The following is a 15793-nucleotide window of genomic DNA, read 5'->3' as shown; positions in this document are numbered from 1 at the left end:
TATTTTTCAACAAAATGCCAGGGGAAGACTCAAAAAATGCCAAAACACTCCAAAAAATGCCAAAGTCTGTTGACTCCCACCCCCACTAAGAAAACTACTCACTTTTGATAGACAATTTACTATCATATCCTGGTGGCTTGCGTGTTTTCTTTTCTTTTTCTTTTTTTTTTTTTTTTAATTATACTAAATTTCCTGTTGGGGTAATTTTTTACCTACTGACTACTAAGTGAAGTGCTAAACCACTACACCACGGTTGGATTTTAAGAATGAAAAAGAAATACATTAACATGAAAGGTAAATACGTAAACAGTTAAATAATTATTGACAATTAAGAAAACTTACTGTTTCGTGTTTCTTATGATGTTTTTTGTTGAATCTGGTTCAAGTGCAGAGTCCAAAGAAGTTATAGAGAAAAAAATTAGAAACAATATCCATCACAGTTTTAATAGCAAAGTTTTGCGATGTGAAGAGATTTGTTTTTACGCGTTTAGAAATAATTAAGAAAAGGTGTCATTTGAAGTATAATATACAAGAAAAGAAAATGCCAAATGAAAATGCCAAATGCCAAATGATTTTTTCTAATGCCAAACGGTTTTCAAAAATGCCAGATTTTTGGAATCTGGCATTTAAAATGCCAAACTGGCAACCCTGATGTCGTCTGCTACAAAACCAGCCAGCTTGTTCCATTGCCAGATCCATTTAGAATCAAATAATTAAGACGAAAAAAGAATGGTTCCGGCATCCAAACCCAAATTGATATCTTCTTTTTGATGTAAATGAACACGGATTTCATGACTTTTAGTAATTTGGATGCTTGTATTTACGATTTATAGAAGTTATTACAAATAAAAGCAAAAGTATCTCGTCAAAATTGGGACAAGGGTTAAAAATAATATTTAAGGCGGTGGATGAATTTTATTGCTGGCATTATGGTGCAGCGCGGCCCTGCGTCAGTTCGCTTGGCCTTTGCTTCCTCATTCACACTTATTTCACTGCTGTGCTCTTTCGATTTTGAGCAAATCACCTCGACCTAATTTCACCATCTCTGCTGGGGATAGGATCGTAGCCATCGTTATGTTATAGCCTGATACTGAAATCCAAAAGGACTGGCAGTTTGACGTCATTATTTGGTTTTTGCACCGACTAGTGAGTTGTCGTTAGTAGAGCTCATGGAAACTAGTTATTTCACTGGTTGAACTATTGAATACAACTCACGATTTGTTTTCTTTTGTGGCAAAAGAATGGCATTTTGACGTCATGTTTTGGTCAGTATCAGGCCATAACTTTACGAAGGCCACGATAGGATGCTGCTTGGTACTCCTCTTTCCTTGAAATATTGAATACCCCATTGATAAAGGGATTTTATCCAGGTGAAAAAATAGATAACTTCATGGATTTTATGCATTAGACGTCTATATGTTTTCTATAAGAAATCAAACCAAGGCAGTTTAATTTAAAAATCAGATAATTAATGATAACATTTTACAACGGTTTTTACTTCACGAACAATATTAAAATCTGGGTTCATAATAATAATAATAATAATAATAATAATAATAATAATAATAATAATAATAATAATAATCATAATAATAATAATAATAATAATAATAATAATAATCATCATCATCAACATCATCATCATCATCATCATCATCATCGTTATCAAAAAATGTGATTGAGTAAAAATATTTTAAGCCATAAGCCTGAAGCCTTAGATGACGAGCGATTATTATAGGGTTAGGACATGGAACAATCTAAGATTCACGACCGACAAATGACTCATAAACTATAAATCAGCATATATATATATATATATATATATATATATATATATATATATATATATATATATAATATATATGTATGTGTGTGTGTGTGTGTGTGTGTGTAAGTAAATATATGAACAAGGATATAGAGCATTTTTACAGATCAATCCTGTGCAATGCGCTTCACAATGTTTCATTTATTCCCCCAATCGGCCATTTGGAGCCAAATTTCCATTTCATACAATACCAGTCACCTCGGCGTCCTGTTTGAACTAGCACTCTTATAATATCCCGTCACTGACTGTAACCAGGTACTCATTTACACCTGAGTCCAGAGGGGTATGTAAAGTACCTTACCCAGTGATACAACGTCGAGTTCCAGATACTGATAACGCTTCGCATTTTATCTATAGATGGAACGAAGATAGGGTCACTCGGGTCTTTGTTATTGCTTTTTGCCATCCGCGTTTATGAGCAATTCTCACTAAACTGCATTATCCAGACTATAAAAGTTCATGGTTACACAGAGTTTTGTGTGTTGGTCCGTTCTATTTCCGGAATGTCAATGTTGTGAGCTTCTTAGCCAAGCGCATTATATCGAGAGCGAAACTGGCGTCACTCAGGTCTTTATTATTGTTTTTAACCACCCTTTTTATGAGTAATTCTCGTTAAATAGTATATATAGTATGCGTTTGGCTAAGAAGCTCACAACATTTCCACCCGGAAGTATAAAGGACCAACAGACAAAACTCTGTGTAACCATGAACTTTTATAGTCTGGATAATGCAGTTAAGTGAGAATTGCTCATAAACGTGGATGGCAAAAAACAATAACAAAGACATGAGTAACGTCAACTCCGTTCTATCTATAAATCAAACTTTAAGCGTTGAAGGCCACTCGTTTTTTTTTATTGTTTTGCGTGTGTGTGTGTGTGTTTGTGTGTGTGAGTGTGGGTGTGTTGGTACGTCATGTCCGGTAGGTAGGTGTTATGAGTTTTCTTACTGTACGCACGCAATGCATCAATAATTTCTACATAATTGGGAAACAAGTCGTGACTTCTAATCCTCTACTCTTTTCGTTCCTGAATCATTGGAAGTATGTATGTATGTAACCAGTCCTTCGGAGTACTAACAATGAATTCTTCTTCTTCTTCTTCTAGGTTCCATGCCTGGTCCAGGCTTCGGATACTGCATGAATTATCTCTCTCCATTCCTCCCTGTCTCTTGCTTTTTCAAACAGCTCTTGGATTGTTAGGTTGGTGAAGCCCTTCAGTTGGTCTATGAGTGTTTTTCTTTGTCTCCCCCGGGCGCGTTTACCAGGTATTTTTCCACAACTTGCCAGGTATTCATTTTTATCTTTCCTTACTATGTGTCCGAAAAAGCATAGTTGTCGATCCGCTATTAAGGGCATTAGTTTCCTTTGTTGGTATGTTTGTTTTAGCACTTCTTCGTTCGTTTTGTGTGCAGTATACGATATTCTCTGCATCCTTCTCAAGCACCACATTTCAAAAGCTTCAATGTTCTTTTGTGTTTCTGCATTTGTAGTCCAGCTTTCGCATCCGTATAACAAGATTGGCCACACGTAGCACTTCAAGACTCGGAATCTAATCCCGAACGACATCTGTTTGTTTTTCAAAATGTTTCCCAGGTCCATGAAGGCCTGTTTGGCTTGAGTTATTCTTGCTCGTATGTCTCGGATACATCTTCCATCTGTTGTCACTATTGAACCTAGGTATTTAAAACTTTCTACGTTGGTAAGTTGCAATGAATAGGTTAATTAAAAATGGCATAACTATTTCAGTAACAGGATGTTTGGATAGTATGCGCTAGTATGCGCTTGGCTAAGGGGCTCACAACATTGCCATCCGGAAGTATAACGGACCAACACATAAAACGTTTTGTAACCTTGAACGTTTATAGTCAGGTTAATATAGTTTTGTGAGAATTACACATAAACACGGATGGCAAAAAACAATAATAAAGACCTGAGTGACGTCAACTTTGAACTATCTATAGAAATATTCTTGGTATTACAGGACGATGATCTTTATTGACGACCGTCATTTATTTAGATTAGAAAATATAAGTACCATCACTCTGAACCCAGATACTCAATTGTGACTCACCGTCTCTAAACGGTATTATGTCGGGATGACTTGGTTGCAAAAAATTGAATTTATTGACAAAAACATGAAACTTGGGGTTTGTTTCGATTTGTTATGTTACAGAATGAAGACAATTTCTCACAATACAACAGCTCAAAATGGCATTTACTATCAATTTAATTCTAAAGTCACTTTTCGGGGTCCAATTCATTCCGACATCATACCGTTTCGAGACGAAGGGTCACAATTACACAAGGTATAATATAGATAGTATGCGCTAGTCTAAGAAGCTCATAACATTGACATCCGGAAGTATAACGGACCAACACACAAAACTGTGTGTATCCATGAACGTTTATAGTCGGGTTAATACAGTTCAGTGAGCATTACTAATAAACGCGGATGGCAAAAAACAATAACAAAGACCTGAGTGACGCCATCTGCATACTATATCCATACATATCTATATCCAGTCCTCCGGAAAAGTGGTTTTACACTTCCAATGAAAAAAAAAACCCGGTTTATAGACATAATGCATTTCTTCCCTATTTTCAGCCAGAACTTGCGAAAGTGGAAGTGGAGAGGAATATTGGCCATTGCAATTGTAGACCCGGATTTTATGGCGCGTCTTGCGAAGGTACATGCGGCAGGGGCAACCAGTGTTACAACCATGGCGTATGCGACAGAAATGAAATGTGCATTTGTTCCTCGAGATGGGCCGGCAAGAAATACAACCTTGATATGTTCATGACAGGTGAGTGGCTTGTGATGATTTATTGATGCTATGCGTTTAGTTGAAAATTCATGACGTCCGACAGACGGATATAATATACCAACACACAAAACTATGTAACAGTATAGTCCGATTAATGGAACAATTTGGCCATTGTGTGTGGCTGCGAGTAAGAAAGCCACAATGACTCCGTTCAAAGTCAAGATGCATCTTAATGCCCACAGTCATAGCACACGGCAAGCGTGAAATGCATCGCTTGGTTGTACCGTGGGAATTGGCTGGAAGCCTTCTCAACCTTTAAAGCAACACGTTGTATTGGTTGGTCAGTGGCACGAGTACGACTCGAGCTGTAGTAAATTCAAAGCGGTGTGATTGGTTCAAGTTTTGAGGCACTGTAAAGGTTTTTTTTTAACACAAGGTCAACAATGAATGTCATTGTTTGTGAAACAGAAAATTAAAGGTGTGACTTTTTATTGTTAAATTCTTACAAATTATCAAGACAATGACGACCTGTGGCTTAGCCTTAATAGCCTTTAAGGCCCTACGCCACACAGGTCTTTGTGTTATTATTTTTAACCAGCAATTTTTATGAGTAATTCTCATTAAATTCTATCAATCAGACTAACGATGTCTGCGTTTAGCCAACAGACTCACAACATCCGCGTTAATAGTTTGATTGATAGAATTTAGTAAAAACTACTCATAACACTGACTGACTAAAACAATAGCAAAGAGCTGGGTGACATCACTTTCGTTCCGTCTATAAACGTTCAGGATTACACATAGTTTTGTGAGCTGGTTCGTTATATCCGGCTTGCTGATGTGATGAGTATTTCAACTAAATGCTTACCATCGATACAGTGAATACTATTATGAGAACAATTAACCAGTAGATGTTTGACAAATCAAAACATGGTATTTGTGACAGACCTTCACACGTGCTCGGACAAAAAAGTCTTTTTTAAATATATAAAAACAATACCGTGAATGAAATCGACTTCTCTCTGATCATTGTTATTGTTATTATACCACCAAACGGATGACTAGTTATCACATGATTTTCTTGATCATATTATAAACGTTTAAGTTTACACATAGTTTTCTGTGTTGCCCGTATGCGTAGTTCGCTATGTTTACCAATAACTGCCATTACGACGATTGTCCGAAAGGCGTGGTTATCTAAGTGTCTATTGACACTAAAACAATCTCTTTGTTACTAACTAATTTCTATCAGTGAACAAAACTCACAAATCAGACAATTCAGAGAAAAAATAAAAGCCACAACTCTTTGATGCCTGCTGCTCATGTGAATGGACTTTTGTAATAGGGAAGAAATGTATGATGTCAAAAAACAAACAAACTGGATTCATTGGAAGTGTAAAACCACTCTTCCGGAGGACCGGATATTTACCTTGTGTAATTCATATTCTGTTTTCAGAGTGATGATATCTTATTTTCTATTGTAAATAGATGTTTACACCTAACCCCTGCCATTGTTTACATTATGACGATTGTCCGAGAGGTGTGGTTAACCATGTGTCTTTTTAGGGATATCAGACCTGCAGTCTTGCCGTAGCATCGTTAACGTCTGACACTAGAATCGTAGCCATCGTTAACTTATAGACTGACACTGACCAAAAAATGACGTCATAATGCCAGTCTTTGGCCACAAAAGAAAACAAAATGAGTTGTATTCAATAGTTTAACCAATGGGACCGCTTGTTTCCATGAGCACTACTAACGACAACTCACTAGGCGGTGCAAAAATCAAATAATGACGTCAAAATGCCAGTCATTTTGGGGTTCAGTGTCAGGCTATGCCTTAACGATGGCTACGCTAGAACCCTCTACAGTTTGACGTCATTTTAAAGGTTTGTGCAGCGTCTCGTGTGTTGTCGTTAGTTGAGCTGAAGGAAACAAGTGATTCCATTGAGTTGAACTATTGAATACAACTCACGATTTGTTTTCTTTTGCGACCAAAGACTTTTTGGTCAGTGTCAAGCTATACGTTAACCATGGCTACGGTCTGGGTGATTCAGCTGCTTAGTATGTTCAATGTTCTAACGGTGGCAACACCAATCATCCCGTTGCCTCTCCTTCTAGGATTTGTCAGCTACGACGAGAACTACACATGCAACACGTGTACAACTGGATTCGTTGGGAAAGATTGCGCAACTGCCTTCCAAGTACGCAGCTCTTTTGGATTGGGTTTTTACGCAGTCACCTACAACCGGGAAATCATCACTCTAGACGGGGCGTCCATTACACTGGTGCAACCTGGTGCTTACCGTCTTCTGAAAACGCCAAACCTCATCATTGACGCGTTCTATAAGGTAAACATGCGTGAATATGTGTGTTACTTTACCGTGTCAAAACGTTATTATATCGGAATGATCTAGATTCTCTCTCTCTCTCTCTCTCTCTCTCTCTCTCTCTCTCTCTCTCTCTCTCTCTCTCTCTCTCTCTCTCTCTCTGTGGCATATCACTTGGACGTAGCCTCCCACACAGTCCTTCGGAAGAAGTCTCTGTCTTGTGCCCATCTGCCATATTCCGTCACGCCGTTGTTGAGCCATTCCTGTATATCCTGTTGCCATCTTCTTTGTGGTCTTCCTCTGCCTCTTTTGCCCTCCGCCATGCCCTCCAGTACATCTCTCTCTAGTGTGTCGTGTCTTTTCAGGTGCCCAAAGTAATTGAGTTTCAGCTTTTTTATCTTACTCATTAGCAGGGACTTTTTTAGTCCTAGTGTTTTCATGATGTTTGCATTGCTTTCTTTGTTTGTCCACGGGATGCGTAAGATTTTTCTATAGCATTTCATTTCGAAGGCGGTTATTCTCTTTTCTGATTATTTGATCTAGATTAAGGAAGAAAAAAAAAGACATTTATTTAGTCAAAGCAATCAGATTGGGACAGAGACGTTGTGGCGCGTCTCACATCTTCTACTCTTCCAGTTCCAAACGCATTGGATGTGTGTATGTAAACAAGTGCTTCAAAGTCAAAGGACTAATCATGAAGTGATTGCATATTGAAAATGAATCATAAGGCGGCATGACTATTTATAGTATCTAGTAGGATTTATAAGCAGATTCTTAAGATTACGGGACGTAAAAGAGCGAGAATTGATGATCTTTTTTTGACGACCAGTATATGTCTAGACTAGAAAATAAGATGCCATCACTCTGAAACCAGAAGATCAATTCCACAAGGTATGTAGTCCGTCCTCCGGAAGAGTGGTATTACACTTCGAATGAGATTGAAACCAGTTTTATGACGTCACACTTGTGTTCCCTATTAGAAAATCCATGATTTTAGCAGTTGAAGAAACAAAATTTACTCTATACAATGAGGGTAATCATTTCAACTTGAAAGGAAACAAGAGAATGTGATGTCAAAATTCTGGTTCCAATCTGATTGGAAGTGGAAAGCCAGTCTTCCGATGGATTGGATACATACATTGTGTGATTGATCTTCTGGGTCCAGACTGACGGCATCTATTTCTATTCTGCGGCTATGTGGTCTAGTGGTATGACACTCGCTTTCGGACACAGTTTTGTGCGTTGTTCCGTTATTCTTCCGGGTGGCAATGTTATGAGCTTCTTAGCCAAGCGCATACTCGTGTGCGCTTGGCTAAGAAGCTCATAACATTTCCATCCGGAAATATAACGGACCAACACACAAAACTGTGTATCCATGAACGTTTATAGTCGGGTTAATACAGTTCAGTGAGCATTACTCATAAACGCGGATGGCAAAAAACAATAACAAAGACCTGTGTGACGTCATCTTCGAACTATCTATACTACATTGTCCTAAGGCAGAAAACGGTAGGGGCTGCCTGAGGCCTGTGATGTGATCGTGAAAATACTAACGAAAGAGTGAAAATGAATGGAGAGACTTCATTTCATGGGAACAATGCAGACAATGGACGTTTCGGATACAAACCCTTCGTCAGCACTACAGTACACAAATTAACGTGGAAAACAAATAAAAAATATAATGTAAAAATAACTTGTATCCTCTGTACTCAATTGTGGTTGCAGTATGAATGCATTGTTGTGCTGACGAAGGGTTTGTAGCCGAAACGTCCATTGTTTGTATTGTTCTCATACGAAGCCTCTCCATTTTCACTCTTTCGTTAGTATTGTCCTAAGGACTGGTTACACATTTCCAATGAGATTTGAACCGGAAGATAAGAGGGTGTGACGTCACGACTTCTCTGCCCTATTATTGTAGACGTTGAGCTGAAGATGTTCCACTAAAAATCTCGTCAATAACGATGTGATACCGTTTCCAGGCGATTAGTCACGAATTATGGGTGTTGTTTGTTTGTGCATGGGTGATTTTATAGATAGTATGCGCTTGGCTAAGAAGCTCATAACATTGCCATCCGGAAGTATAACGGACCAACACACAAAACTGTGTGTATCCATGAACGTTTATAGTCGGGTTAATACAGTTCAGTGAGCATTACTCATAAACGCGGATGGCAAAAATCATCAACAATGACCTGAGTGACGTCATCTTCGAACTATCTATCTACTGGGGTATATATAGATAGAATGAAGATAGATAGAATGAAGTTGACGTCACTCGGGTCTTTGTTATTCTTTTGTTGTTTTTTTTTTTTTGCCATCCGCGTTTATGAGTAATTTTCACTAAATTGTATTAACCAGACTACAAACGTTTAATTATTGGTTTTAGTTTTAGTGTTGTAATATACATGTAAATGATACTTTTTAGATTACACTTAGTGATGTATTATATATATATATATATATACTATGAATGGATTCACTCACTTATATGGCCAATACACATGTTTCTGTGGCATATATATATATATATATATATATATATATATATATATATATATATATATATATATATATATATATATATATATATATATTATATATATATATATATATATTTATTTATTTATAGATAGATAGATAGATAGAATGAGCTTGGCCAAGGAGTTCACAACATTGTCATCCGGAAGTATAATGGACCAACACACAAACTCTGTGTAACCATGAACTTTTATAGTCTGGTTAATACAGTTTAGTGAGAACAACTCACAAACGCGGATGGCAAAAACAATAACAAAGGCCTGAGTGACGTCATCTGCATACTATCTATATATATGTGCGTGTGTGTGTATGCGTGTGTGTGTGTGTGTGTGTGTGTGTGACCATATGGAAGGAACAAAGTTGACGTCAAACAGCCCCTTGTTATTGATTTTAAACAGCCTGTTATTGAGAAGGTCTCACTAAAATACATCAATCTGTTTTGTGTATTCTTCTGTTTAATTTGACTGATGGATGACGTGAGTATTTTACCGACACGCACAGTATCAATACAAATGAATGTGTCTGTGACTATGTCTGTGTGTGTATGTATGTATATATATATATATATATATATATATATATATATATATATATAATATATATATATATATAAATATGTGTTTGTGTGGGTGTGGGTGTGTGGGTGTGTATGTGTGAAGATTGACAATTAATTATTATATTAGGCCATTAGACGATTATGGTGATGATGATGATGATAATGATGATGATGACGATAATAATAATAATAATAATAATAATAATAATAATAATAATAATAATAATAATAATAATAATAATAATAATAATAATAATAATAATAATAATAATAATAATAATAATAATAATAATAATAATAATAATAATGTCAGATCCACTACATATTTGCAGCTGTGTGTAGGATCTCCCCATTGCCTCTTCATAAAGGAAGTAGCGGTTAAATACAAAGACTATCACATCGTGTCATTCGCTGTGGACGACGAGGGCGGAACGCGTCAGTTCATGAACGGAGAGGAAGTGAGATTGGCTCCGTTCATTTATGACAGGTTTGTTGTTATGAATAATGGGAGCGATCTATAGATAGTATGCGCTTGGCTAAGAAGCTCATAACATTGCCATCCGGAAGTATAACGGACCAACACACAAAACTAGGTGTATCCATGAACGTTTATAGTCAGGTTAATACAGTTTAGTGAGAATCACTCACAAAAGCGGATGGCAAAATACAATAACAAAGGCTTGAGTGACGTCATCTTCGTTCTTTCTATAGATAGTTCGGAGATGACGTCACTCAGGTCTTTGTTATTGTTTTTTGCCATCCTCGTTTATGAGTAATGCTCACTGAATTGTATTAACCTGACTATAAACAATCATCGATACACATAGTTTTGTGTGTTGGTCCGTTATACTTCCGGATGGCAATGTTATGAGCTTCTTAGCCAAGCGCACTATCTATATTCATGTTTTCGCCCAACCAAGTCATCAATCACATGACTTGTTGATGTCCAACGATTGGATATTTCTTAACAAATGTAAACACGCTGCTTTGGTTTACAAAAGTTATAAACATACACATGTGTCAAACTGAACACAATGACCAATCGTGATGTTAGATGTTTCAAAATCTGTGAGCACTTTTCACTATGTGGGACACTTTGAGACATTCCAATGTGACCAATGACCTCGACCACATGGAAAAGTAATATAGATCATGCCCATTGGGAAAGGGACGACATTCAGATTGGAATAGAATGAATTCTCTTTATGAATATATTTGACACCTTTGGATCACATGTTAAAACTTTACTTGTATAATAATAATAATAATATCAATAATAATAATAATAATAATAATAATAATAATAATAATAATAATAATAATAATAATAATGATGATGATGATGATGATGATGATGATGATGATGATGATGATGATGATGATGATGATGATGATGATGATGATAATAATAATGATAATAATAATAATAATAATAATAATAATAATAATAATAATAATAATAATAATAATAATAATAATAATAATATCTATAGCGGCTATTTCCATCAAAAGTGCTCGGAAGCGCTTTTCAAAGACAAAATAAAATTATATCATGCGGATACAGTCATATACATCGCGTCCAGAAGAAAGTTTGTATCAAGCACAGTTAGGTAGAAATCTGTGGTATTAAGCAATAACATCACTCAAAGAAAAACTGAAAGGAATTACTCTGTCTTCTGGAATAAAAGGGAACCTTATTCAATATTGAGGCCCTTACTTTGTCAATGATATTTGTTTATTGTCACAATCCCATCAGCATTTACAAGAAAACACAGACAGTCATGTTCAAGGCAGGAAGCAGCACAGACCGGTTTAAGAATATACACAAAGAAAACAAAGGTGATGAGACTCCTAAACAACAACACAACACCCATCTCAACAAGATATGAAGTGAATAGAAAAGTGCCAGAAGACAATAGAGAATAAAAATTTTTTCGCGGCGGTGGTGGGGTTTGAACCTGCGACCTTATTGGTACGACAACTCCGCCTGGCAGGTGAGAGCGTGGCTCTACCGTGTGAGCTATCCACGAACACAAAAATATTCGTTTCAAACTCAAAGTCATTACTAGATCCCTCTCTCACCCACTTCTTGAGACCGCCGATTCGTTCGTACACCACCATCGCGAATAATTTTGACCAGCAGTTAAGCTTAATAGCCAATATTCTCAACACAAACATATAACAAAGAAACGATTGAGACATTGAGTATGCTCCGGTGTATGGGGTGAATTTTTAATTCAGAAAAGTGAGTGGAGCAGGCACTTATGTTGGTAACAACAAGATATGAAGTGAATAGAAAAGTGCCAGAAGACAATAGAGAATAAAAATTCCACTCACTTTTCTGAATTAAAAATTCACCCCATACACCGGAGCATACTCAATGTCTCAATCGTTTCTTTGTTATATGTTTGTGTTGAGAATATTGGCTATTAAGCTTAACTGCTGGTCAAAATTATTCGCGATGGTGGTGTACGAACGAATCGGCGGTCTCAAGAAGTGGGTGAGAGAGGGATCTAGTAATGACTTTGAGTTTGAAACGAATATTTTTGTGTTCGTGGATAGCTCACACGGTAGAGCCACGCTCTCACCTGCCAGGCGGAGTTGTCGTACCAATAAGGTCGCAGGTTCAAACCCCACCACCGCCGCGAAAAAATTTTTATTCTCTATTGTCTTCTGGCACTTTTCTATTCACTTCATATCTTGTTGTTACCAACATAAGTGCCTGCTCCACTCACTTTTCTGAATTAAAAATTCACCCCATACACCGGAGCATACTCAATGTCTCAATCGTTTCTTTGTTATATGTTTGTGTTGAGAATATTGGCTATTAAGCTTAACTGCTGGTCAAAATTATTCGCGATGGTGGTGTACGAACGAATCGGCGGTCTCAAGAAGTGGGTGAGAGAGGGATCTAGTAATGACTTTGAGTTTGAAACGAATATTTTTGTGTTCGTGGATAGCTCACACGGTAGAGCCACGCTCTCACCTGCCAGGCGGAGTTGTCGTACCAATAAGGTCGCAGGTTCAAACCCCACCACCGCGCGAAAAAATTTTTATTCTCTATTGTCTTCTGGCACTTTTCTATTCACTTCATATCTTGTTGTTACCAACATAAGTGCCTGCTCCACTCACTTTTCTGAATTAAAAATTCACCCCATACACCGGAGCATACTCAATGTCTCAATCGTTTCTTTGTTATATGTTTGTGTTGAGAATATTGGCTATTAAGCTTAACTGCTGGTCAAAATTATTCGCGATGGTGGTGTACGAACGAATCGGCGGTCTCAAGAAGTGGGTGAGAGAGGGATCTAGTAATGACTTTGAGTTTGAAACGAATATTTTTGTGTTCGTGGATAGCTCACACGGTAGAGCCACGCTCTCACCTGCCAGGCGGAGTTGTCGTACCAATAAGGTCGCAGGTTCAAACCCCACCACCGCCGCGAAAAAATTTTTATTCTCTATTGTCTTCTGGCACTTTTCTATTCACTTCATATCTTGTTGTTACCAACATAAGTGCCTGCTCCACTCACTTTTCTGAATTAAACACCCATCTCAGTAAGTGGAGGGACGTAAACAAATTTTTATATTTGGGTAGCATTGTTTCAATCTCCAGAGGAACATACGAAGACTTAAAGGCTAGAATATGAAAAGCACAACATGCAGTTATTATTCTCAAACCTATATGGAAATTAACAAATCTGTCACTGAAAAACAAATTCAGAATATACAACACTAACTTAAAGTAGTCCTTCTTTATGGCTCAGAAACATGAAGAGTGACCAGTACTCTTTGGAAAAAGCTTCAAACCTCCACAAACACGTGTGCTCAAGACATACACGGTATCAGATGGCCTGAGAAAATCAGTAATAAAGACTTGTAGTTGAAAGTTGGACAAGAGGAAATTAGCAACAAATCTCAACAAGAAAATGGAACTGGATTGGTCACACTTTCAGAAAACCAACATGACGAGGAGGCAAGGTTTGAACTGTAACAATCAGGGGGAAAAATGTTGGGAGGCCAAGGAAAACATGGGGAAGGTCTTGTAAGGAAGAGGTGAAGTTGGCTGGAATGTCATGGGGAGAGATGAAGAAGATGAAAAAGAACAGAATATTGTGGAGATGTACTGTTGAAGCCCTGCAAGGAATGTAAAGGATTTACGATAAGTCCGACGGTTAATTTGTTAAAGTCAAAAGTAGATTCAATTTTGAAATAGCGTGTAAGACACGTACTCTTTGTATCTATTTTAATATTTTGCCGTAATTAAAGTTGTGGCAATAATTAACCCTGTGGGGCCGTAATCACTCATGGTATAGTAGTCTTTGTGTTTTGTTTGTTTTAAAAAAAAATAAAATCTATTATTTATGTATCATTCTTATGCTGCTGCGGGTTTAGCGGGGAGTTTCATCTTCGAAAGTTACTCAATGATGTGATGAGAGTAATTGTCACTGGAACTCACGAAATTATGATCGCCAACGTCAAGGGGGAACTAGTGGTCGGAGTTTCTCACAAAGGTCAATCTTCCGGAATGCTTGGTAACGCAGACCGAGACTGGCTTAATGACGTCACAGACACAGAGCTGTCACCTAATCAAAAAGATCTCCACGCAATTAATATAACCATCTATTTAAATAAAAGGTAAGTTTGTTTGCATTCGTTTTTAATGGCTTTACCGCGCGTGCAACACATTTTGGTCATTTCAGCGCCTGTAAAAAGGAAAAACATAGGATATTAAAAGCACACGAGAAATGTAAAATTAAGGGGAATGGTACAAATAGGGATTAGATGTAGATTCCAAGTACATACTATCAATGAGTTTGAAATCACCTATAAGTCTCAAACAGACACAATCAGATGATTCGACTAAGAGGAACATTCATATGATTACATTATACATTGAAAATAAAACAAAACAAAACAGAGAGATGACTAACAACTAAAAATATAACATCTCCCAAAACTATAACTATACATTTAACTGCTTCCCTCCCCGCTAAGGGCCCCGTACAGGTAAAGGACGAAATCAAGTAATTTCATTCCAAGACAAAGGCAGAAAGCAAGTTGGAAACCATATATAGGGGAATAGAAGACACAGTATGTGACCTTCCTGCCCATTCCCGTAGCCATGTAATAACCATACCCATCGCAAGTATCTGTAATTCAAAAGTATATTTTGTTGTGAAGATTTAGGATGCTAGGAATAGAATCTCTCTCTAAACAATAAAGTTGGGTTAAGTTTATGGTTTCCATTAGATATACTTTCTTTAAGTAAAAAAGAAAATATGATTCCCAATGATGATGTGATGACCTTCTCATTATTAAGAGAAAACTACAATTTTTGTCATTTATTGGGTGACAAAAGATGGAAATTGCTGGTCTTTTTGCCTTAGGCCTCAATTACATAGGGTAAGCCACACCATGTTTACCCGTACCTAACTGTATCCTCCTGACCCGTGGTTTGTTGCATAAAATTTTTCAAAATTTTCCAAAGAAAATGATGAATTTTGCAGGTTGCTAAATATGTTGTATGACACCTAACAACTAAGTACATGTAACCCATGTAATAAAATATTCCTACGGAACTACGCGATTTCAAACTAATAGTTATGCAAAGTTATGGTACCAAAATGGACAATTTTGCCAGCAATTATGCTGATTTGGAAATAGGCACAAAGTTGGGAAAGCAAAATTACAATAACAATCTTCATCACCGCGAAGAACGCAAATTTCGCAAAAATAATTTAAAAAAAAAGAATCAAAGAATTTGTCCAAAATGTGCAAAAG

General features: G+C 37.0%; 1 protein-coding gene across 1 annotated transcript in view; it reads left to right on the top strand.

The window, feature by feature from the left end:
• Positions 1–1006: 1006 nt before the first annotated feature.
• The window catches only part of LOC144969912 (uncharacterized), a 40759-nt gene continuing 25972 nt past the window's right edge, over positions 1007–15793 (top strand). The window contains exons 1-5 of the mRNA XM_078908977.1: positions 1007–1370; positions 4429–4627; positions 6710–6939; positions 10345–10499; positions 14405–14647. Coding sequence (XP_078765103.1) covers positions 4567–4627; positions 6710–6939; positions 10345–10499; positions 14405–14647 — 689 coding nt within the window. The 5' untranslated portion in view covers positions 1007–1370; positions 4429–4566. The remainder of the gene's footprint in view (positions 1371–4428; positions 4628–6709; positions 6940–10344; positions 10500–14404; positions 14648–15793) is intronic.

The sequence above is a fragment of the Berghia stephanieae genome, chromosome 4, assembly GCF_034508935.2.
Source record: "Berghia stephanieae isolate SIO BIC M18660-M18661 chromosome 4, UCSD_Bste_1.3, whole genome shotgun sequence".
NCBI lineage: Eukaryota > Metazoa > Mollusca > Gastropoda > Nudibranchia > Aeolidiidae > Berghia > Berghia stephanieae.
Note: the sequence above shows the minus strand (reverse complement) of the source record. Positions and strands in the feature narration are given on the sequence as shown.